Source organism: Pogona vitticeps, chromosome 2, assembly GCF_051106095.1.
Source record: "Pogona vitticeps strain Pit_001003342236 chromosome 2, PviZW2.1, whole genome shotgun sequence".
NCBI lineage: Eukaryota > Metazoa > Chordata > Lepidosauria > Squamata > Agamidae > Pogona > Pogona vitticeps.
Window position 1 is genome coordinate 23,596,071 of NC_135784.1, and position 20,289 is coordinate 23,616,359.

The 20,289-nt window shown below is 45.6% G+C and overlaps 1 protein-coding gene across 5 annotated transcripts in view; it reads right to left on the minus strand.

Moving 5' to 3' along the window:
* Positions 1-3,333: 3,333 nt before the first annotated feature.
* The window catches only part of PBX2 (PBX homeobox 2), a 38,601-nt gene continuing 21,645 nt past the window's right edge, over positions 3,334-20,289 (minus strand). For 2 of the 5 annotated variants that reach the window (XM_020813060.3, XM_020813061.3), the window contains exons 3-9: positions 14,408-14,652; positions 12,711-12,901; positions 10,073-10,208; positions 9,639-9,783; positions 9,128-9,216; positions 8,687-8,773; positions 3,334-7,124 (exon numbers count right to left, since the gene is read on the minus strand). In XM_020813060.3, coding sequence (XP_020668719.1) covers positions 7,032-7,124; positions 8,687-8,773; positions 9,128-9,216; positions 9,639-9,783; positions 10,073-10,208; positions 12,711-12,901; positions 14,408-14,652 — 986 coding nt within the window. In that variant the 3' untranslated portion in view covers positions 3,334-7,031. The other 3 variants (XM_078388395.1, XM_078388396.1, XM_020813062.3) reach the window with 2 other exon arrangements.

Below are 20,289 nucleotides of genomic sequence, written 5' to 3' on the forward strand. Positions count from 1 at the left end.
GAAGATAACATTTTAGAAAGATGGATGTCTGGCAGAAGGATGGAAGGCTAAGTAAGGTTTGAGCCAGCTACCTGAGCCTGTCGGGACCAAACCCAGGTGATGACCAGTGTCTTCACTGCAGTGTAATAGTTTAACCACTGTGCCATAATACTAAGAACCAAACCACCTTTAACCGTAAGAGAGGTCCTGCTCCCTACATGATATCTGGCCCAGGCCTCATAAATCCTCTGTTCAGCGCTGGCATTCATGCAGGTGCCACTGTCTTTCCCCCATCTAGAACCAAATCAATTTACCAAACAATAATCCTCACCCTTCTTTGGTAGAGAAAGCCGTGGCAGTCCTGTTTGTACTCATTTAAGTTTGTTATACCGATGCTCTAGGGAGCAATCCACCCAAGTTTACCATAAATTTAAAGATCTTTCTGCAGTGCCAAGTGACAATGAATTTAAGGATTGACATCATCTCCTCACTCTGCAACAGCACATTTCCAATGCACCTGTGCTTTTGTTTAGTTCACGGTTTTAACTGGTTATATGGCACTTTCCTCAGGAGAGAAGACGGTCAGTGCCTGATGCCACAAAATACTTCTGTGCTACTACTGGGGGGAGCAACTGCAAACCCATACAAAACCGAAGTAGGTTTTGCCTTATGAGGTACCAATAATTCTATCCTTGATTTCCAGATCTCACTGACCTATAAATCCTTGTGTACACATCATTGCCAACATCAGGGCCGTTTAAAAAGCTGTAGACTAAATCTAAATTATTGCAATATAAAGTCTTGTATGTAGCCAGTTGTTTAGCTACCAACTCCAGTGCACCACCTGTATTTGTGTGTCTTAACAGCTTTAACACTGCATGTGAAAAGAAAACATTAATCTGCCTCTATAATAGAGACATTATACTGGAAAAATTCACTAGATTTTAATCTGCCATAAAGGTGGTGCCAAATTATTAGTATCATGTAGCATTTAATGTAAACCAGTAGACAGCCAGAAAACACTGGTAAATACAATGTCCCATCAAGTCCAAATTTGGTTTTCTAGTGGTGGTATTTTAAAAGTTGGCTTCATAAACATACAATCTTCATAAGGAATTTGGACTTTCTTGGTCAACACAGCTGTTTCTGCAGATTCCAGCAATCTCTGCATGGCTCAATTTTATCTTCCTGGTGTTCCTGTGATTATAACTCCCAATGCCCCATCCAGCATAGCCAACAGCTTCTAGGCATTTCTAGGGCTTTCTAAGAGTTCCAGTCCATGAATTTCTGGGGCCATATGTTTTGGAATTACAGTATCCAGATTAGTGGTTCCCAACTTTGGGCCCTCAGATGTTCCTGGACTACAGCTTCCAGAAATCCTAGTCAGCACAGCTAGTGATGAAAGCTTCTGAGTTTTAGTCTAAGAATATCTGGGAGCCCAAGGATGGGAATCACTGATCTAGACCATCATTTTTTGGCTGATGCCCTTTGATAATCTTCCTCCTCCTTAATACCATGAATTGTTTGCTCACTCAGGTAACAACAGAGGAATACTCTATATAGGATGCATGTGAAATAAATGGGTGAAGCTTTTCCCACTTGTGTGCTGCTGCCTTTTGGAAATTAATTTTTACACAATCACTATGTGTACAGGATCTCTGTACTCCTTTCATATGTAAACACTTGACATCACCCAAGCGTGTCACCATATGGAGCCAATTAAAGCCATCTCCCCTTGTGACATTCATAATCTATGCCTGGCTTCTCTAAATTCCATTTTGCTATTATTGTGAAAGGAAAAAATTTGAGTATGGTCAGATTTCCCTGGTGTGGTGATACGGTGAGGTAGAACAGATTTTCTTTGCTCAATCAGAAAAGAACAGGAATGCCATAAGAAAGTAAGGAATCGGGTCTAATAATAAATCTACAGAGCTCAAAGGGACCCTGTAGACCATCAAGTCCATCCCATCAGGGAGGCACAGTAAGGAATTGAACTCCAACCTCTGGCTTCACAGCTAGAGACCTAAACTACTGAGCTATCTATGGAAAAGCCCTTTCACCTTCAGAACCTAAACAGTTTGCCTCAGACGTATATGCTACTCAGGGTCTGTCCCATTCCTGAGGCCAAACTGGGCACAATATGGGTGATTGCTGAACTGCAGTGCCATTTTGTTTATTCTACATTAAAAGCCACTCAGGAAAGGTGTGTGTGGAGAAAGAACCATTTTCACATTACTTTCTACGTAATTAAAAAGATTCCTGTAAATTCCCTGAAGTTACTCTTTTTCCAGGAGGGATTTTAATCACGAAAACACCAACTGATAAGGCTTCAAAGCCTATTGATGCCAATTAAAAATAATACTAATCTGAATTCTTGATTAGGAGGCATCCCTCAGTACACCTTGTTTAGTCTTAGGCGATTCCTTATTTGGTCAGTTCAAGCAGCCCCAGTTTGAATTTTGTGAGGAAATAAGGTCAGTGGAGTCGGCCCCTGTTAAAATGTATCCTGCTTTATAGTGGCAGCAAAGAAAACACTGTCTTTGGTTTACCACTGAAAAATAAAACCTTTACAAGCAAGCTATTAATAATCAGGGCCTGGGCTTTTTTAGAGAAAGGCACATCTCTAAAGAAATTCTCCGCTTAAGAAACGGAATGGCTGCCATCAGCTTCTGCAGACAAGATTGTAGACAAAGTCTGCAAGATGGAAACTGCTTGAAACCACTTTTAAGACAACAGCTTCATCTAGCAAGTTATATATGACCGTTTTTCACGTGCTTTAGACTTTTGCCAGGAATTTTTTTTTTAACCATAGGTTAAAACCATGAAAGGGACTGCAGGACAAATGTACCTCACCATGTAGAGCTGCCCTCCCCCACGATTCACATTTTGGTTTTTTTTTTTTTTTCTGCCCACATCACAACCCAGTTGTGTGAACTGAATTTGAGAGATTTCATGTCAGAATAATACAAACCACGGTTTGGCCCTTGTACCCAGGAAAGGTGGGAACTGGGAGAGAAAAAGAGTATTTATTTGTGTTTCTTGTTCAACAATGCCCAAGTTGTTTGAAGGAAATTATTATTTCCTTCCTTGTGGCCACCGAGAATGGCTTGGACACATTTTGTTGGTATTTGAGAGCCCGCAAGAGGGTACACCAAAACCCTTGATCATGTGCCCTTGATCAAAACTTTTCAGAAGATGTTTGGCATTGTCGAACAAGGCAATGTAACCGCTTTGAGAAACTTGTTTTGTGTGGGTATGGCCTGTGCGGCTACCCAACATCTGTAAAAGCTGTCAGGTTTTAATTCCCCACCCATCTCTCCCTTTCTTTTTTTCAAATGAATTCCAGGGGCAAAATGTGTCTTCAATTTTATAGAAGAAAAATAATGATGATAATAAAAGCAAAGGAAAAAACTAGAGCAAAAAAAAAAAAAAAAACCCAGAACAAGTCAAATGGCCGATCAGGCAGTAAGCCCCAGCACCCTCTGTTAAGGGAAATGAGGCAGGGTTTTTTTTTGGGGGGGGAGGGGGGACGGTATTTCCCAGCACGGTCCCAACCCAACCCTCCCTGGGGCACACAGAGGTAGCAGGTTCAAAAGTCTCTGTCCCAAGTCTCTATTGGTTTCTTGCGCCATGAGGTAATAAAGCTATTGGACTGACTAGCATGGAGCCCTCCGGGGAGCGAGCGGGAGAGCACGTCGAAGGTCTGCAGGCCTCAGAAGTCTTGTGCATGTCGCCCTTGAACATTCACTCTTCTTGAATATGGGTGTTGGCACCTTCCAAAATCTGGAGTCTTCTCCCATCCTTCCACCTTTCTCTTCCCTTCCTTTCACCCTCAGCATGCTTTTTCCCACATTCCTCCGTTGAGTCTTCTTTTGGTATCATCTCATGCCCACCAAGAGTTGTCTTCGAAACAATGATCATTACTATGAATGGGTGCCATCAAGTCCTTTCGTGTTTCAGGAATTATTTCTATCGAGTCTTTCCTACAATCTCTATATTTCTTTCCGCTACTGTTCTAGTTTCCTTCTATCCAGCCCATAATCTCTTTCTCTGTTTTTATTCTTCTAGCTTAGTATTCCTGGTCTCACATTTAATCTTCGTTAGTATTTCCCTTTTATGAGATTTTAAATAGCATATCTTGCCACCACCTCTGTTCCCATCAGATTTTACTCCTTGATTTTCAGTATTTTTGACACCTATCCTTAAGAGAGGCCTCCATCTGGTCTTGTGCATTTGGATCCATTCTGTTTTTTTTAAAAGAATCAACTAGATTTCTACCCCAGCCTCCTTGGTCCTACCTCTCTCATTCAGGTCATTCACCCTCCACATCCAACTATTTACACATTCATACTAGTAACTTTGCATTCTGTGAAGGAAAATATCTCACAGAACTATACCCTCTACTGGAATTGAGTCATATTTGGTTCTCTAGAACCAGTCACGTCCCCCTTTGTTTTGAAATGCAGAGAGTGGGAGAGAGAAAGAGAGAAAATAACTGAAGATGGGATTACCATAAATGACTTTTTCTGGTGTATTCAAATCCTTTGTTTTCTTAGCCTACTGAGGCTAAGAGCAAAATGGAAGGAGAAATTTGAATGTGCACTTAGAGCTTTTCTGCACAATCATGGTATGGGTAGCTTTTTCACAGAACAAATGACATGTGCTACTAATTTTGTGTTTAGCCCACATGCCTTCTCTCACGACAATACTTTCTATCTGCAAGGGTATTGTGTTGCCAGAACAATGAAACACAATATGTTCCTGGCAAAGTGCAATTTTCCTCTCAGGCATTATAGTGGTTTCTATGCATTTTTTAACTCCAAGGACTGCTCATGCACATGTCACAAAGTCCTTACCATGAGCACAGAGTCCTGGGACATGTCCCATAGCAATCATTCGGCTCAAGCCTCTGCCGTCTTTTCCTCACCTTATATTGACAGACAGTACACCCTAATGATCCCCCACCTTCCCTATACCGCCAATTGCAACTAACCTGTGCAAGGCATTTGTTAGTAGCAGGCACAATGCCTATCTTTGCTATTTGTTCACTGTTTCTATCTTCCCACCAAGACATGAGGCTTTGAGACAGTTTTAAAGCACACATGACATTAAATGCATTATTAATTTAGTGTGGTTTGTGTTTTTTTAAAACAAAACTGGAGCAACGGCAATCAATCAGGGCTGTGGAAGGCAAGAAACAGGATTTTAATTCAACACCCCCTCCCTTTCCTGGTTGTGGCTCTAATAAAAATTCCTCCATCAAATGGATTCTAGAAATGGTATCTTTTCCTCCCAATGCAAATATAAGCTCCATGAGGAAAGACTTCCACTGAAACTAGAGGGGGAAAGTTACTGCTGTTTCTTTGTTTTAGGAAACCATTTTAAGTGCACTAATGCCTTTACTGTAACAATCTGACCGCAAGCCACAGCATCTCAGTTGCTACAGCCACTGGCACCAACAGGATATAAAAGCCCAGCTAACGACAAGTCACCCAACCTACACCTATGCCGTTTTCTGAATTCTCTTTTTCTGTAGTCTAACTTTGTCTTTCTTCTGTTCTGCCTGAGGTAGGGCCTCCTGCACAGCTCTCCATGCAGAGGAGGACATGCCATTCACAACCAGGCTGATTGTGTTTTGTTGGATTGCTCAGAAAAGCCCTAGCTTGGTGATGTGGGAAAGGAAGTAGTGGAAAATTAACAGGGAGGGAAGTTCCCAAGTAGAGAAAGAGTCAGAATGGAACGGGAAAGGAACAAAACAGGATAAAATGTAAATGCAGAGAAAGAAGGAAGCAGAAACAAATGGGAAAGAAAAGTCAAAAACCCCCACTCACAACTGAAGCACAGTATGTATGATTTAGGGTGAGCTGGGCTCACTCAGCCCATTGGCTTCCCCCAAAATGTATCCCAATGCATCCAGTCCTGCACAAGAGGAGGTTAGAAGCTTGTGCTTATTAATACTTCCCCTCCCCTCGTACCTTGAACTGTCATCTTGGAAACTTACCACCCATTGTCTTTCTGATCAAGGTACCATATTATGTTCAATTCCCCCCACCCTACGTCCCATGGAGGGGCAGCATTAGCAACTTTTGATCAAGACCGTGATCCAGAGAAGCATCCCCTTTCCGATTCAGATGGCAGCCATCTTCATACCCAGGGAAATTATCCAAAAGGAGCGGCATACAGGATTGTTCATCCTAGGGAAAGGGGAACACGTGGACTCCTCACAATCTTGTGCCACAACTGGAGCGAAACGGCACTTTGTATATCCAGATTCTTTAGATAGATATATCCAGAAGGGAAGCTGCTGTCCTTCACCAGCGGAGCAGATGTCAATCTGGATCCATGCCTCTGACTGCTTTCCTTTTTTTTTTTAACACATCCTATTTAATCTTGGCAGGGAGACACCGCAGTTTGCTAACTCGGAATCATCTCGTTGTGGAGAGGTGTGTCTGCTTGAGCCCTGCTCAGCCAACATCTTTGCTCATCTTACAAGAGACCTGTCAAAAAGCTGGTATTTTGGGTGGCAGCCCATGATACACAGTGAGTTGCCACCTTAGTTCTCTCAGGCCGGTGTTCTCTGGGAGATGGATCCAGCAGATTTTGACACTGATTGCAGGTACCACTTTAGCTTATTCCCACAACCCCTCCAAACAGATAAAACCGTTTGGGACATCCCCTTTCGTGCCTGCCCCCCACCCCCCACCTGGGCCACCACACTGGGTTCCCATTCACCATTTCTGTAGAGTTGCTTCTTGGTTATTTAGAGGTGCCATTCAGGATCATGGAAACATTGTCTTGGATCATGCCGGGTGCATCCTGGATTATCTTCCCCATGGAAAACCTCCACCTCAAATCCCTAGAGGCGCTGTTCTGTATTTCCTTCCCCACCCCAACCCCACCCCACCCCCCCGGCACTGGGATGCAGTCATCTCCTGGTGGTGAAAAAAAGTTCTTTCTCTGCCAGCTGAGTTCAGCACTGGTCACTTTTCTCTCCCCCGGAGCCAGAAGGAAGATGAAACAGACAGGTGGGGTGAGGGGATGGCATGGCAGAATCAGTTGGAGGTGTCGGAATGGACACTGCCAGGACCTTCTGTTGGGGAAGTCACAGAGGAGGGGGTGGCTGCTTCTTGCCAGCCGCCATTGGCCTAGGGAAAAGAGGAGAAAGAGTGATAAATTCGTCTTTCCAAGCAGTGGGTGGATATCCAGTGCCACTTCTTACGCCCTTGCACGGGTGCGAGTTCCAACCAACTGAACCTGTTCCTTTCTGAAGAGTCCTAACTCTACTTCAAATACACTCATGTTCTTCTATAGAGAGAGAAAAACAGCTGCCAAGGAAATCCAGGAGAAGCCACTGACACCAAATTTATCAGCATGCCCGGACTTCAAACAGAGCATTAAGGCTCAGCATGAACTCGCAACCTCTCTTCCAGCTCATTTCTATTGTATCTCATCATACAGTGGTGCCTTGCTTAACGGCGATAATCCGTTCCAGGAAAATCGCCGTTAAGCAAAAACATAGTAAAGCGGAAAAAAAACCCCACTGAAACGCATTGAAACCCCTTCAATGTGTTCCAATGGGGTCAAAACTCACCGTCCAGCGAAGATCCTCCATAGGGCAGCTATTTTCGCTGCCTGTCTAACAGCAGGAAGCCATTTTGTTTACCCGGCGGCCATTTTTAAACCACCAATCAGCTGTTTTAAAATCGTCATTTTGCGAAGAATCAGTTCCTGAAGCAGGGAACCGATTATCGCAAAGCAAAAAAACTCCATTTAGACCCTCGTTTTGCGATTGCAATTGCAATCGCAAAAAGATCATCGTAATGTGGTTTTGTCGTAATGCAGGGCAATCGTAAAGCGAGGCACAACTGTATCATAATTTCGTGTCCTCGGTATTCCTGGTTTCCAGACATCTTGTCCTTGACCTAACACATTAAAGCCCACACATCAGAGGATCAGATATCCAGTTCCTTGTGCTTCAGGATTTGAAGATCTTTTCAAAACATTTTGAGTTTAAATCCTTCCCAGTGACCCAACTAGCTATGATCTCCAGTCTAGTTTCTTTGAGGTGGTCCACCTGTTTTAAAGGTGACCTACAGGGACCTACACTTCACTCACCTAGAACAAGGCCTATACTTCCTATACAAAAAAAACCCTGCTTCAGACGTGGGCATGGCCATTAGCTGAAGCCATTTGTAGAACAAGATCACACAAATTTACACAAGGACAGGTATGTAATAATCTATGGGCCCTGTCATTTGAATGGATCATCCACATTCAATGGCAACAATTGTATTCACTTGCAACTAGATCAGAATTGTGGAGAACCTTCCCTTTCCTATGAATGAGTTGAACTCCATAGCACCCATTCTGCCACCCTTCCATTGTGTAGCCCCTGGAAATGCTTTGTATGACCTATTGTCCAAACTGGGGCTCTTATTTTGGTATTTCAACAACATGAGCTGAGCATCATAAATCCTGGTTTATGGCCCTAGCTGATGAAGATAGTATACTAAACACAAATACTTCCTGGTTTGTTTAGCAGTCACACAAGTGGGAACATAACAAAACAAACATGTTTCATGTTTACTAGGCCATTGCATGGTCTTATTGACTCAGGTGAGTGCTGCAGTGCCGCCCAAAGTGGAACAGCCCCACCAGAAAGTTATCCACTCTGTGACAATGAGGTGTTCATCTGGCTCAAACTCACCCTCATTTCTCGTGGACTGTACATCTGGCTAGCAGCCATGCTGTCCCCGTAGCCCCCAGGACCCATGGAGTGACGCATCGATTCCACCTAGAATGGGAAACAATACCAAGGACAGAGTGGCAGACTGAGCGGGCCTCTGGAATGCACAGTTTCTGAGTGTGTGCCTCTTCCCTTGAAAGCACAGGGATGACAGGAGACAGAAAACTAAAGAGAAAGGGTTTACTGGAAAGCCTAGCCCAGTGGGTCCCCACCTCTGTGCAAGACATAGGAAGGGAGGGGAGGCTCCCCAAAGGTATCCGTGAGTGGGATGAGGTAGTCCAAAGCTGGACCCACCAGAGCACACGGGCCAGAGCGTCCCTATACCTGTCATAAGGGCATGCTTTCATCTCCACCATGAAAGAACAGAGGGCTGTTTAGCCAAGGGAAGGAAGGAGAACTGACCTGGGATGTAGGATAGGAATCTCCATTTAGACCCTGAAGGCCCATGAACATGTCCCCAGAGCTGGAAAGATTGAAGGATCCACCAGAGCCTGCCAGAAAACAGAAGAAGGGTTTTTGGAGGTGGGGGGGAAGACAGTAGTAGGGTGAATGAGGTGGGAAAACACAGGTCCTCCTCTATAACAAATGAAAGATTAGCAACAACAGTGCAAAGAGGACTAGCTGGAGAGAGCAAGCCAGAAGAATCTATTTCCAGAAGGAAAACCATGGCTATTCCAAGGCCAAAAAGGGGACGCAAACTTTGGTGGTTGGGGGGAGTGGGGAAGGGAAGGGAGGCGCCTACTCCTTCTGCACCCAGTAAGGGGCACTGTCTGTAAGGAACAGGATAGGGCTCTCTGGGAGCGGAGGGATCTGGCTGGAGGCTGGATTTCTGCCTGTGTCTCCAATCCCTGCGAGGACTCCTGCACCAACATGGGGTGTAGTGGAGTTTTTGTTTGTGGGGGAGGGGAGTTACCCGCGGAGGAGGGGGTGTTGGGGGAGTCGCCCCCACTCTGTGCGGCGCTGACCGCCGTTTTCACGGCGTAAATATTGGCTTCCTCTTGGAACTTGCCGATGTTCTTCTTATAGCGGATGCGCTTGTTCCCGAACCAGTTTGAGACCTGAAAGGAGGGAGGGAGGGGAAGGGGGAGATTTTGGGGAAAGGGAGACCAAAATGGAGGGAGGCGAGGGCAGGAAGGGGAATGAGGGAAAACAAGGGAAGGGGAGGGAAGGGAGGAGGGGAATTATGTAGTGACAGGTCAGCCAAATAATAATAATAATTTAAAAAAAACAACACCTTTTCCCCCAAAGCCAGCCCTCTCTCCCGTGTTGCTCCTACTATCCCAGAGACTAATCCCATGGGGTCCAGGCAGCCTAACCTCGGACTGGCCTCCACACACAAACTGGTACCTGTGAGACGGTGATGCCACATTTCTTGGCAAGCTCCTCCTTGGCTTCTTCGCTGGGATACGGGTTGCTCAGGTGTGAGTAGAAATATTCATTGAGCACCTCGGTGGCCTGTTTGCTGAAATTGCGTCGCTTCCGCCTGTGAAGAACAGAAAAGCAGTGGGCCAAAGGGTGCATCGGGAAAAGGCAGGGAAGGAGGAGGAAAGCCAGCCGTTTTGGAGGAGAAGGCCATGGTGAGAAAGGAAATAAAAATCGGAGAGTGGGGCAGGGGAAACAAGAGAGAATGAGGATCATTCAAGCAGGGTTATACGTTCCGGAACTAGCAAAATGTTACTTTTTCAAAAGAAACTATAAAATCCAGAATCTTCAGTCTCCATAGTCACTGACCATGTTGGTTAGAAAAATACTGGGAATTCTGGGCCCCAAAAGTAGCTTTCCCAGCCTCTGGGTTCAGTCATGCCAGTTCACAATATAGATCAGTGATTCCCAATCTTGGGTCCCCAGATATTCTTGGACTAAAACCCCCAGAAGCCTTCACCACTAGCTGTGCTAGCCAGGATTTCTGGGACTTGTAGTCCAAAAACATCTGGGGATCCAAGACTGGGAACCACTGAATAGAAGGCAAATTTACATGTGTAACCAATCATTTGTGTAAACCAGTGTAAAAATTCACAACACTATACAAATTCAGTGACTAGGCTGGTAACTGAAGTTACAGCATATGTATTTCATGGGACTGCTAAAATACCTGACAGTGTGACCTGTGTGTAGAATTTGCCAAGCTTCTTCACCTTTAAATTTATTTTTTAAAATCAAAACTCTAGCCCACAGGTAGGGCTGCAATTTTTCTCCAGAAATTATGTGGCAAGATTCTGTGTCATCTCAGAAGCCACAGAAATGACTGGTAAGATTTAAAGGACCCATGGATGCTGTTTTCAATTGCTATCTTGCTCCTGCCATTGCAAAGGCAGAAGGTATTATGCAGAAAAGCTCAGGGGGCAAAAAAAAATAATTTAAAAAATCAATAATTCATACAGGTTGGGTAGCTCCATTGGAACCCAATGCCCTAACATACATTGTTTCCCATCCAAACTTAGGCTGCATAAGAAGCCAGAGGCCATTGATAAGACCATTCAAGATGGGGCGGGCTGGAACTTGTGAAGTAGTGTGGGATGCTAAACCCCTTTTAGGGCAGGAGTCCCAAACCCCTTGGCCGTGGACTGGTTCCGGTCTGTGGCCTTGGAAGGACCAGGCTGCTGGGACAGCTGAGTGGCGAGCAGGAGACGAGCGGCGAGCCAAGCTCCACCTCCTGTCAGTGTGCTCCTATCAGGTTCTAATGCCGCTTCTGATCTGACAGGAGGCGGAGCTTCACGCCCCTTCTGTTGCTGCTGGATCAACTGGGCCTGTGGCATTAGAACCTCATAGGACCCTGCGCCCCTGTTAGGTTCTATTGGGAGAATGGTCTTCCAATAAACCGGTCCCTGGTGTCAAAAAGGTTGGAACCCACTAATTTAGAAGACGGTCTCCCCCATGGAGGTTTTCCTGGTACTTACACTGGTATCTCTGCTATGACAGGCAGACTTCTTTATTTCCCAAAGCCTGCTGATGTGATGAAACATTTTAGGCTGCTGGGGATTTTTTTTTTCTCTCTCTCTTTCAAACTGCTCTTTTATTAATAATCATATTTCTCTATACGTATTTATAGACACAAGTCTCTGTGTATGTAGGTTATGTGAAGCACTCTGGATACATTACTGAAGGCTAATGCATAAATAAGGTATGAGCCCCTCCGGTGACAGTGACAAGCAGCACATTTCCTCCTATCTTAATTCATTCTATAGCTGCAGACAAGAGCATGCACTGTCTTCAGCGGCATGGATGGAAAGAGGTTTGGGGGTACTTTGGCCACATGTTGGGCATGTACAAACAAGCACCCCACTCCTCTCCTCCTCTGGGGAAGAGCGGACAGTGAAGTTTCTTAGCTGCTGATTGTACAGTGGTGCCCTGCATAGCGACGTTAATCCGTTCCAGGATTAACATCGCTATCCGAATTCGTCGCTATGCAGGGGGGGGGGGACCCCATAGGAACACATTAAATTCCGTTTAATGTGTTCCTATGGGGGAAAAACTCACTGGTAAGCGAAGATTCCCCCATCCAGCCCCCATTTTCGCTGCCCGGTAAGCGAGGGCAGGGCGCGAAAACGTTGCAGGCGGCCATTTTGCTGATCCGGCAGACATTTTGGAACCGCCGATCAACTGTTTTCTAAACATCACAATGCGAAGATCGGTAAGCGAAACGCTTACCGATCATCGCAATGCGATGTTCAGCCTATCTAAACATTGCAATACGATCACATTAGCGACAGCAAAAAACACGTCACTATGCGGATTCGTCGTTATGCGAGGCACCACTGTACTGCTTTTCCTGCCACAGCCAGGACTTTGACCTCTTTGGCAAACCCTGGCTAAGCCAGACTACCCTCCTAAGAGCAAAAGAGAGTGGGAGGCCCTCCTTGGCTGTAAGGTGGAAGAGATTATCTCAATCAAGCCACTAAAGGAGTGGATCTGCCACCCCCAAACGTTTCGCTAGGTAAACATGACCAGCCAAGAGCTGTACAGATCCTTGGAACAAAATAACCACCTGGCATCCAGGAAGCGGGAGCGCAGGATCATGACAGCCTCGCACGTGCTCTGCTTCAGCTGCATCTGAATGGAACTGAATTTCCGGTGGATGATGCTGACCATGCGCTCAATCTCCTTGGGCGAGACGGGGCGGGTGCGGCTCTGCTCCCTCAGCAGGTTCATCACGTGTGTTGTAAACTCGTTGCAGGCCTGCGGAGAGGCAAGAGAGGCAGCCAGTGAGAGGGCGAGAAGAATAAGAACCTGAACTCAAAGCCAACAATTGAAAACTGGAACACAGGGGATTGCTGTCCTTCGTCAGCAATGATCAGTGAAACAGTTCTGCAACGTCAGGCTACTGCAAAACTCTTGTGTGGCATGTCCTTTAAAAACGGTATCTTGAACCTGAACTGGTTTTAACCTATCATCTCTGAAAGGTTACTCCCTCTTATGTGAGCCTGCCCGTAAACTTCAATACAAGTCTCTGAGGAAGGGATTTGGAGGAATCTCTGTATGTATCTCTCTGTCTGTACTGTATATATCTTCTTCATGAGATCTCTTTGTTTATTCCAGGTTTTGCTAACAGGTACACAGGAAAGGGCCTTTTCTGCAGCTCTCCTCCAAATCCCTTCCTTTTCTTTCTTGGCTTTTAATTGGTTATTATTTTATGGGGATGTAATATAATTTTACAAGGCTTTGAAAACCACAGTAAACAGAAAGCATGGTATATAAATACTGTCCAGAAGTTCATAAATGGATATATGAATCTAGATTGCACCAAAACCACTTCAATTGGCTCTCCTTATTCAAATATTCTCCTGCAATCTTTGAGGAGCACAGCATCGGGGTGTGAGCTGGAGCAGGAGGGGGGGGGTAGAACTGTGTGTAACTCAGTCCACACAGATAATGTGCAAGGGGAACAAGTATTATCCCAACCTTATTATGCTGTTTTAATTCTAAGAACATCCGAGTTTCTTTCTTAACAGAATGTGGGGATGCAAGATTCGCCCAAGAAGGCAAGCCCAAATTTTGTGAAACCTACTTTTATCATAAGCCAGGGGTCATGAGAAGTTTGTTTAGTCTCCCAGGAGCCTAAGGCAGTGGTCCCCAACCTTGGGCCTCCAGATGTTCTTGGACTACAATTTCCAGAAGCCTTCACCACCACCTCTGCTGGCCAGGATTTCTTGGAGTTGAAGTCCAAGAACATCTGGAGGCCCCCAAGGTTGGGGACCACTGGCCTAAGGCACAAAAATCAACAGGGACAGACAGGGCCGCCCTATCGTTACAGTAAGTGCAACGAGGCAGCTTCCTCAGGTGGCCAGATGCTAAGAATAGTGAACTGTGTGGCTTTGTCGGTGGGGAAATCCCACAGTGGACCTGCCTTGCTCTGTCTGCCTGCCTCCCTCCTCCTCCTCCTCCATCCCCTCCTTCCTCACTCACTGGGGCAGCTTCTCCTCCCCCCCACCTCACCAGACCCACAAAAGAGCCAGCCAAAGGAGAACTGGTGCTTTTTTTTTTTTTAAAGCAGGGTGAGTGGGAGGCGGAGGGCTGCACTGGCTATCAGCCAGTAGCTCCATGGGGGGGGGAGGTACCAGGGCTTCTCCTTTGGCTGTGTGGGGTGGATGGGAAAGCTCTCCTCCCCACCCCACCCCCCCGCCGCCACGGGCTTCTCCTGCACACAGACCGATGTGCTGCAAACTTTGCAAATCATCTCCTGACCTGTTCGTACTTCTCCAACTCGGAGTGGTAGATCTGGCGGATCTGCGAAAGCTTGTTGCGGTAATCGGAGTGTTCGATGGAGTTATCGGGGGACACCCCCCCTGCTGCTGCTGCGGCTGCCGCGGCAGCTGCCGAGCCACCCCCTTTCTCAGGTCCAGCCACCCCCTCGGCCAGCAGCATGTTGTCCAGGCGCATCAGCTGGGGGTCCACAGGCTCCTCTTCCTGGGAACTTCGGATGCTGAGTCCTGACATGGGAGACGAGCAGAAGAGGAAAGAGTTAAGTGGCCGGCGCTCGCGCGCTCGTCCTCCCCCCCACAACTTGCCCCACTTTTCCTCCTCAGCCTCTCCTTCCTTGGTGGGCTCCCCCCACCCACCCCTTTCCTCGCCCCCTCGGGTGCCTCCTTCCTCTCTTGTCGCTTGGCAGGAGACTAGGTCACGACTAGGTCGTTGCTATGGCGACAACAGGCCCCGGGAAAGGGGGCAGCAATTTTTGGCAGACACAACAGATATTTTTGGGTGGGGGAGAAAGAAGAGGAAAGAGGAGGGGGGGAAAGACCTGAGGGGCCCAAGGAAAGTAGAGCCAAAGAAGAAATCCTCTGGGCATAGAAGGAGGTCTCCTGGCAAACACACACAGCCATCCACTCTGGGGGCTCCCTTTTTAAAAAGGTGCTCCTAGTTTTTTCCCTTTTAAAAGCACCCCAGGAATATATATTTAGCAGGTGAAGCTTTTGGAATAGAAGCTCCGTGTATATTTAGCACAGCAAATGCACAAAACCGAAACAAAGGCAGCGAGGAGGACAGTCAACGGGCCAAGAGAGGGAAAAAAGAGCCACCGCCGGCCGACTGGAGCTGGTCTTTCAAATGCTTTTTATTACAAATAAATCAGTTGCTTTTTGGACTGCAACTCCCAGAATCCCCAAGATATCTCTAAGCAGATTCAGTGACCCGCACGGCAAGGCGAGGGGGTAAATATTCCGAGCTCGCCCTGCAGATTAAAACTGTGCAACGGGTAGAAGTTTTGAAATGATCCACACGAAATCGCAGGATCGGGGGGGCTAATTATTGCGGTTCCCAAGAGAGCGATGGCAGGCTGGTTCAACATTTGGCGATGGCAGCACCAAGCCCTGCTGGGAGAGCCTGACCAAAAAGTCAACCCCTGGAAAAACCGCTGTAAACAAAGCCACAAGTTACAAAGAAGGATTGAGAGAGAGGTAGAGGCGGCCACGGGGGAAACCGCAGCCAGCAACACTGGAAGAGCAACCCTTCCAGTTCTGTTACATCCCCACCCCTCTCTCTCTCTCTCTCTTTCTCCTTTAAAGCAAGGCTGAAGGCAAAAGTGGCCTGAAGCCAAGGAAAATACCATCCGCCCTTCTAAGCCTCTAGTTTCTACCAAGCAGCTCAAAAAGCCAGAGGGAAGGTGGGGGAAGGTGTACGAGCACATCTTTCCTTGAACAGGTGAGGGGATCAGGACGTGTTGGTGCCTGAGCAGGGTAGGTTTGCTTTAAATCAAACTGATTAACTACAAAGTTTTCTTTGATTTAAACTGGATTTTTGAAATAAAATGCTCACTGACTAGTGGTTTAAATCGATTTGATTTGATTTAAATCAAATCCACCCTGTGCCTGAAGCCTAAACCTCAAGTGTTCGTGAACACTGACACAGGTCACAACCATCAGCTCCTCTCGGGCCGGCAACTCCCAATGTGTTTCAAAATTTGGCCACTGGAGGAAGCCTTTTCTGTTAAAAAAAAAAAACCCTTTCACTAAAACCCGATTTAAAGCTTTTAGTTAAAACCCTTTTTCAATTGGAGAGAAATAATGCGCAGAGTGACTTAAAGGAAGGAATAAAAGGGATGCTTATCAAATCTGCAGATGCCACCAAACTGTGCGTTGCAATTAATACCTCATGGAACAAACTCCACACTCAAGATGACTACACCACAGATTACAGAGTTTAGGTCTACATGAACAAAATGTACTGGCAATGGTGCGGCTAAAAAATATTGTAAATAAATAAATAAATAAATAAATAAATAAATAAATAAATAAATAAAATGAGTTTCCACAGGATATGATCTTGGATTCTTAGTAGACCACTAGCAGAATGTGAATCACCGATGTGAGGGACGGTGGCCAAATATTTATGCTGTGTCAATAAAAGTACAGTGTCAAGTTTAGAGATAGGCAGAAACTGCCGAACTGGTACAGCGGACCCTCAGCTTACAGACGGCTCGACTTACAGACTTTTCGAGTTACAGACTTCTCTGGCTGCAAAATTTAGGTTCGACTTGCAGCCTGAGACTCGACCTACAGACCAGAAAAAAACCAAAATGGAACAAAAACGGCCAGTTACGGGATTAATCGGTTTTCAATGCATTGTAGGTCAATGGAGCCTCGACCTACAGACTTTTCGACCTGCAGCCACCATTCCAATATGGATTAATTCCGTAAGTAGAGGGTCCACTGTAGTTTGTGCCAGTTCATTTTTTGGCCAAACTGCCCAGAATAGACCTTTGGGCTAGATGAGCAGGATAGAAATCCAACAAATAAATAAATAAATGGGTGTTTGCCGTTTCCCAGCCCCACCTCCTGCTCCCCGCTCAGAGGCAGCACCCCAGGTTCTCTGGGTGCTACCTCTGTATGGGCACCTGCTGGAGGAGGCAGGGCTGGGAAGTGCAAAAAACAAACTGTTCAGCTGAAAAACAAACAAGCACAATCTCCCACTTCGGCAGTTCGCGCCCATCTCTAGAGAAGATCAAGAGAAACAGCAGTAGTATCCTCTATCCCCAGGTGTTACTGGACTAAAACTTCCAGAAGCCTTCACCAATAGCAGTTCTGGCCAGGATTTCTGAGAATTGTAGTCCAAGAATTGTTCTAAATTTTTAGTTGTTCTAAATTTTATTGTATTTTAAATGTGGCAAGCCGCCCAGAGACCTTTGGGTAGTGTGGGCGGCATATAATTTAAAAAAAAAAATATCTGGAGGCCCAAGGTTGAGAACCACAGCTCTATCTTGCTTTGGTTAGACCTCATTGGGAAGACTATGTCCAGTTCTGACACTACAGTTTAAGAAGGATATGGACAAGCTGGAATGTGTCCAGAGGAAGGCAACTATGATGGATAAATGATCCGGAAACCAACTCTTTCGAGGAATGCTTGAGAGGACTGGGCCTGTTTAGCCTGGAGCAGACAGACTGGTGGTATCACAGCCATCTTCAAATAAGTGAGGGCTTGTCACATTTGAGGTAGAGCAAGCTCATTTTCTCTTGCCCCGAGGGTTCAGGCCTGAATTAACAGAGCCAGATTTTCGAACTGGACCTCTGTTAAGATCTAAAACTGAAGCCAGAAATGCGGGTGAACATTTTAGAAGGTAACAGGAAGAGGAATGTCTTGACGTTAAAATAAACAGATAACCAAGGAAGGTGTGGGCATGCTTTCACAAGAGCTGGATGATCATGCATTTGATTTCCTACAATGACAAGGGTTAGATTAGATGATCCTTGGGTACCTTCTAACTCTGCTTTTTCCACTACTGGCTATATTAAGACTTTGTTTTTCCTCTCATATGCTCAGGGCAGTGTACAAAGCCCTCTGCTCCTCTCTAGTTGCTATTTATAACAACGACCCTACAAGGTGAGTCATGTTGAAAAGAAAAGTAACTAGTCACCCAGAGAGGTTAGACTAGAACATGCATCTCCCAAATCTTGTCCAACACATTAACCACTACCCCACACGAGCAATTCCACACTAGTTCACTGTAATCTACCCACATTATAACAATGAACTTTACCACAGAAACACTGTAAGGTAAGCAGGTATTATTATCTCCTTCTGACTGGATAGCTCAGTAGTTTATCTACAGTGGTGCCTCGCTAGACGATGATAATCTGTTCCACTGAAATCGCTGTTTAGTGAAATCATTGTCTAGCGAAAAGCATTTCCCTATTGGAATGCATTGAAACCTGTTTAATGTGTTCCAATGGGGAAGAATCGTCGTTGTCTAGCGAAGACTGGCCATAGGAAAGCCAGTTTGCGAACCGCCGATCAGCTGTTTAAATCGCTGCCTTGCGAAGCTTAGGTCCCCAAAACACCTGTTTTGCGAGCGCGGAGGGAGCTGTCAAAATCGTCGTCTAGTGAAAATCGGTTTGCGAAGCAGGGACCAAACACTGTTCAGCGAAATTTCCCCATAGGAATCACTGTTTTGCGAATCGCTATAGTGATCGCAAAAAGTCAATGCCTAGCAAAAAACTGTCATGCGGGGTAACAGTCTAGCGAGGCACCACTGTCTCTGGTAGCGGAGCCAGAGGCTGGCAGTTTGATTTCCCCACTGTGCCTCCTGTGAGTAGAGCCAGCCTGTGCTGCCTTTGGCAAACTGCACAGCCCCAGGATGCCCCCAAAAGGGAATGGTAAACTCCTGAGTATTCTCTACCTGGAAAACCCTGAAAAGGGTCACCATTAAGTCAGCATATGATGATCTCCATCCTACATGAGGCGGAGGGGACAGCAAGAGATGAGAGGAAGTGGCTTGCTTAAAGTTACTTTATGTGCTCTCAGACAAGCCAACACAGAGTTAGCTGGCTCACAGAGTTTCCTAGCTCACAGACCTTGCTGCTTATATTATTTTATACCAGCTCTCATGTGGCTAACAAAACAAATATCATTTCCAAGTGTTGTGATTGAGCTATTCCACCCTTCACTGCTAGGTCTCCATGTGTGCACACACATATGCACCCACAAAGCAAGATGGCTAAATAAATTGAATGCTTGAATTTTAAGATTCGATTGTACAGATGTTTCTACTTAAGATTCGTTTAGTCAAATGCAACCAATTGCACAGTCCTTTGACTTTGTCAGATCCAATATATCCAATACCTTTTCTTTTCACTGGACCTCCAATCTGGGATTTATTAAAATCTAGTCACACAATACCCCTGGCGGTCTTTAATTTAAGCCAACCCAAAAGAATGCTAAAACTGAAAAGCTAAACTAAGAAGAAATAAAAGTCCCTGAAAAACAATTCTGGGTGTGGGTGGAGGAAACCCCTTCAAATAACTGGGAATTGTTTCAAAATGATCGCGTCCCTTTTTAGGGATGCTGATTTTGGACTGGCAACCTATATGGCTCAGCCCCATCAGCCATCCTTTCAGTTGTTGAACCAGATCTTTTGTAGAAGACCGTCACGATCCGGGATTGAAGGCAGAAACGGGCCAGTGGCAAACACTGCCGTTCCGTACAAAGTTGTGCAAGAGGTGCTGAAGACCTTGTGCAAGAGACTGCACATTGTTGCACAAATGGCAGCACATCCCTAAATTTTACTTTGCATTTTGTGGAATAATTCTTTATTTGGGGCAAAGCCAAAAAATGGCCTTGAAGGATACTCCTAAATCCAGTCCTTTACTCCCATTTCTCTCTTAGCCAGAGTCTGGAAAGCATCACTTCCATTTCAACCTTGGAATGCCTTTATACTTGTCTCTTACTTTGACCTACTTCATCTCTGTCATTTTAAGAAGCTTTTATCTGTTTGAATGCCACTGTGGGAGGTTTTGTTGCAAAGAAAGGCAGGATGGAAATACATTAAATAGATAAAATAATAAACCAACAGCAACTCATCTCAAAATTTTAAGAGGAGGCTGCAATATGCCATATCCAGATTTGCCATCCAACTCACAGGTGGTGAAAATGGTACTGGAGAGAAATTCTGTTGATTCTTTTTTTCAGGGGCAAACTTTACTCCTTTAAAAGTAAGAGACATAGTTACTATTGGCAACTGGACAGGATAACCAATACACTCTCTTTATTACTCTCTTTTTTTTTCTTTTAAACTTTTCCTGCTGCCACTACCATTGTGACCACCTGAGTCCTTTACATCCGACACAACCCAACAT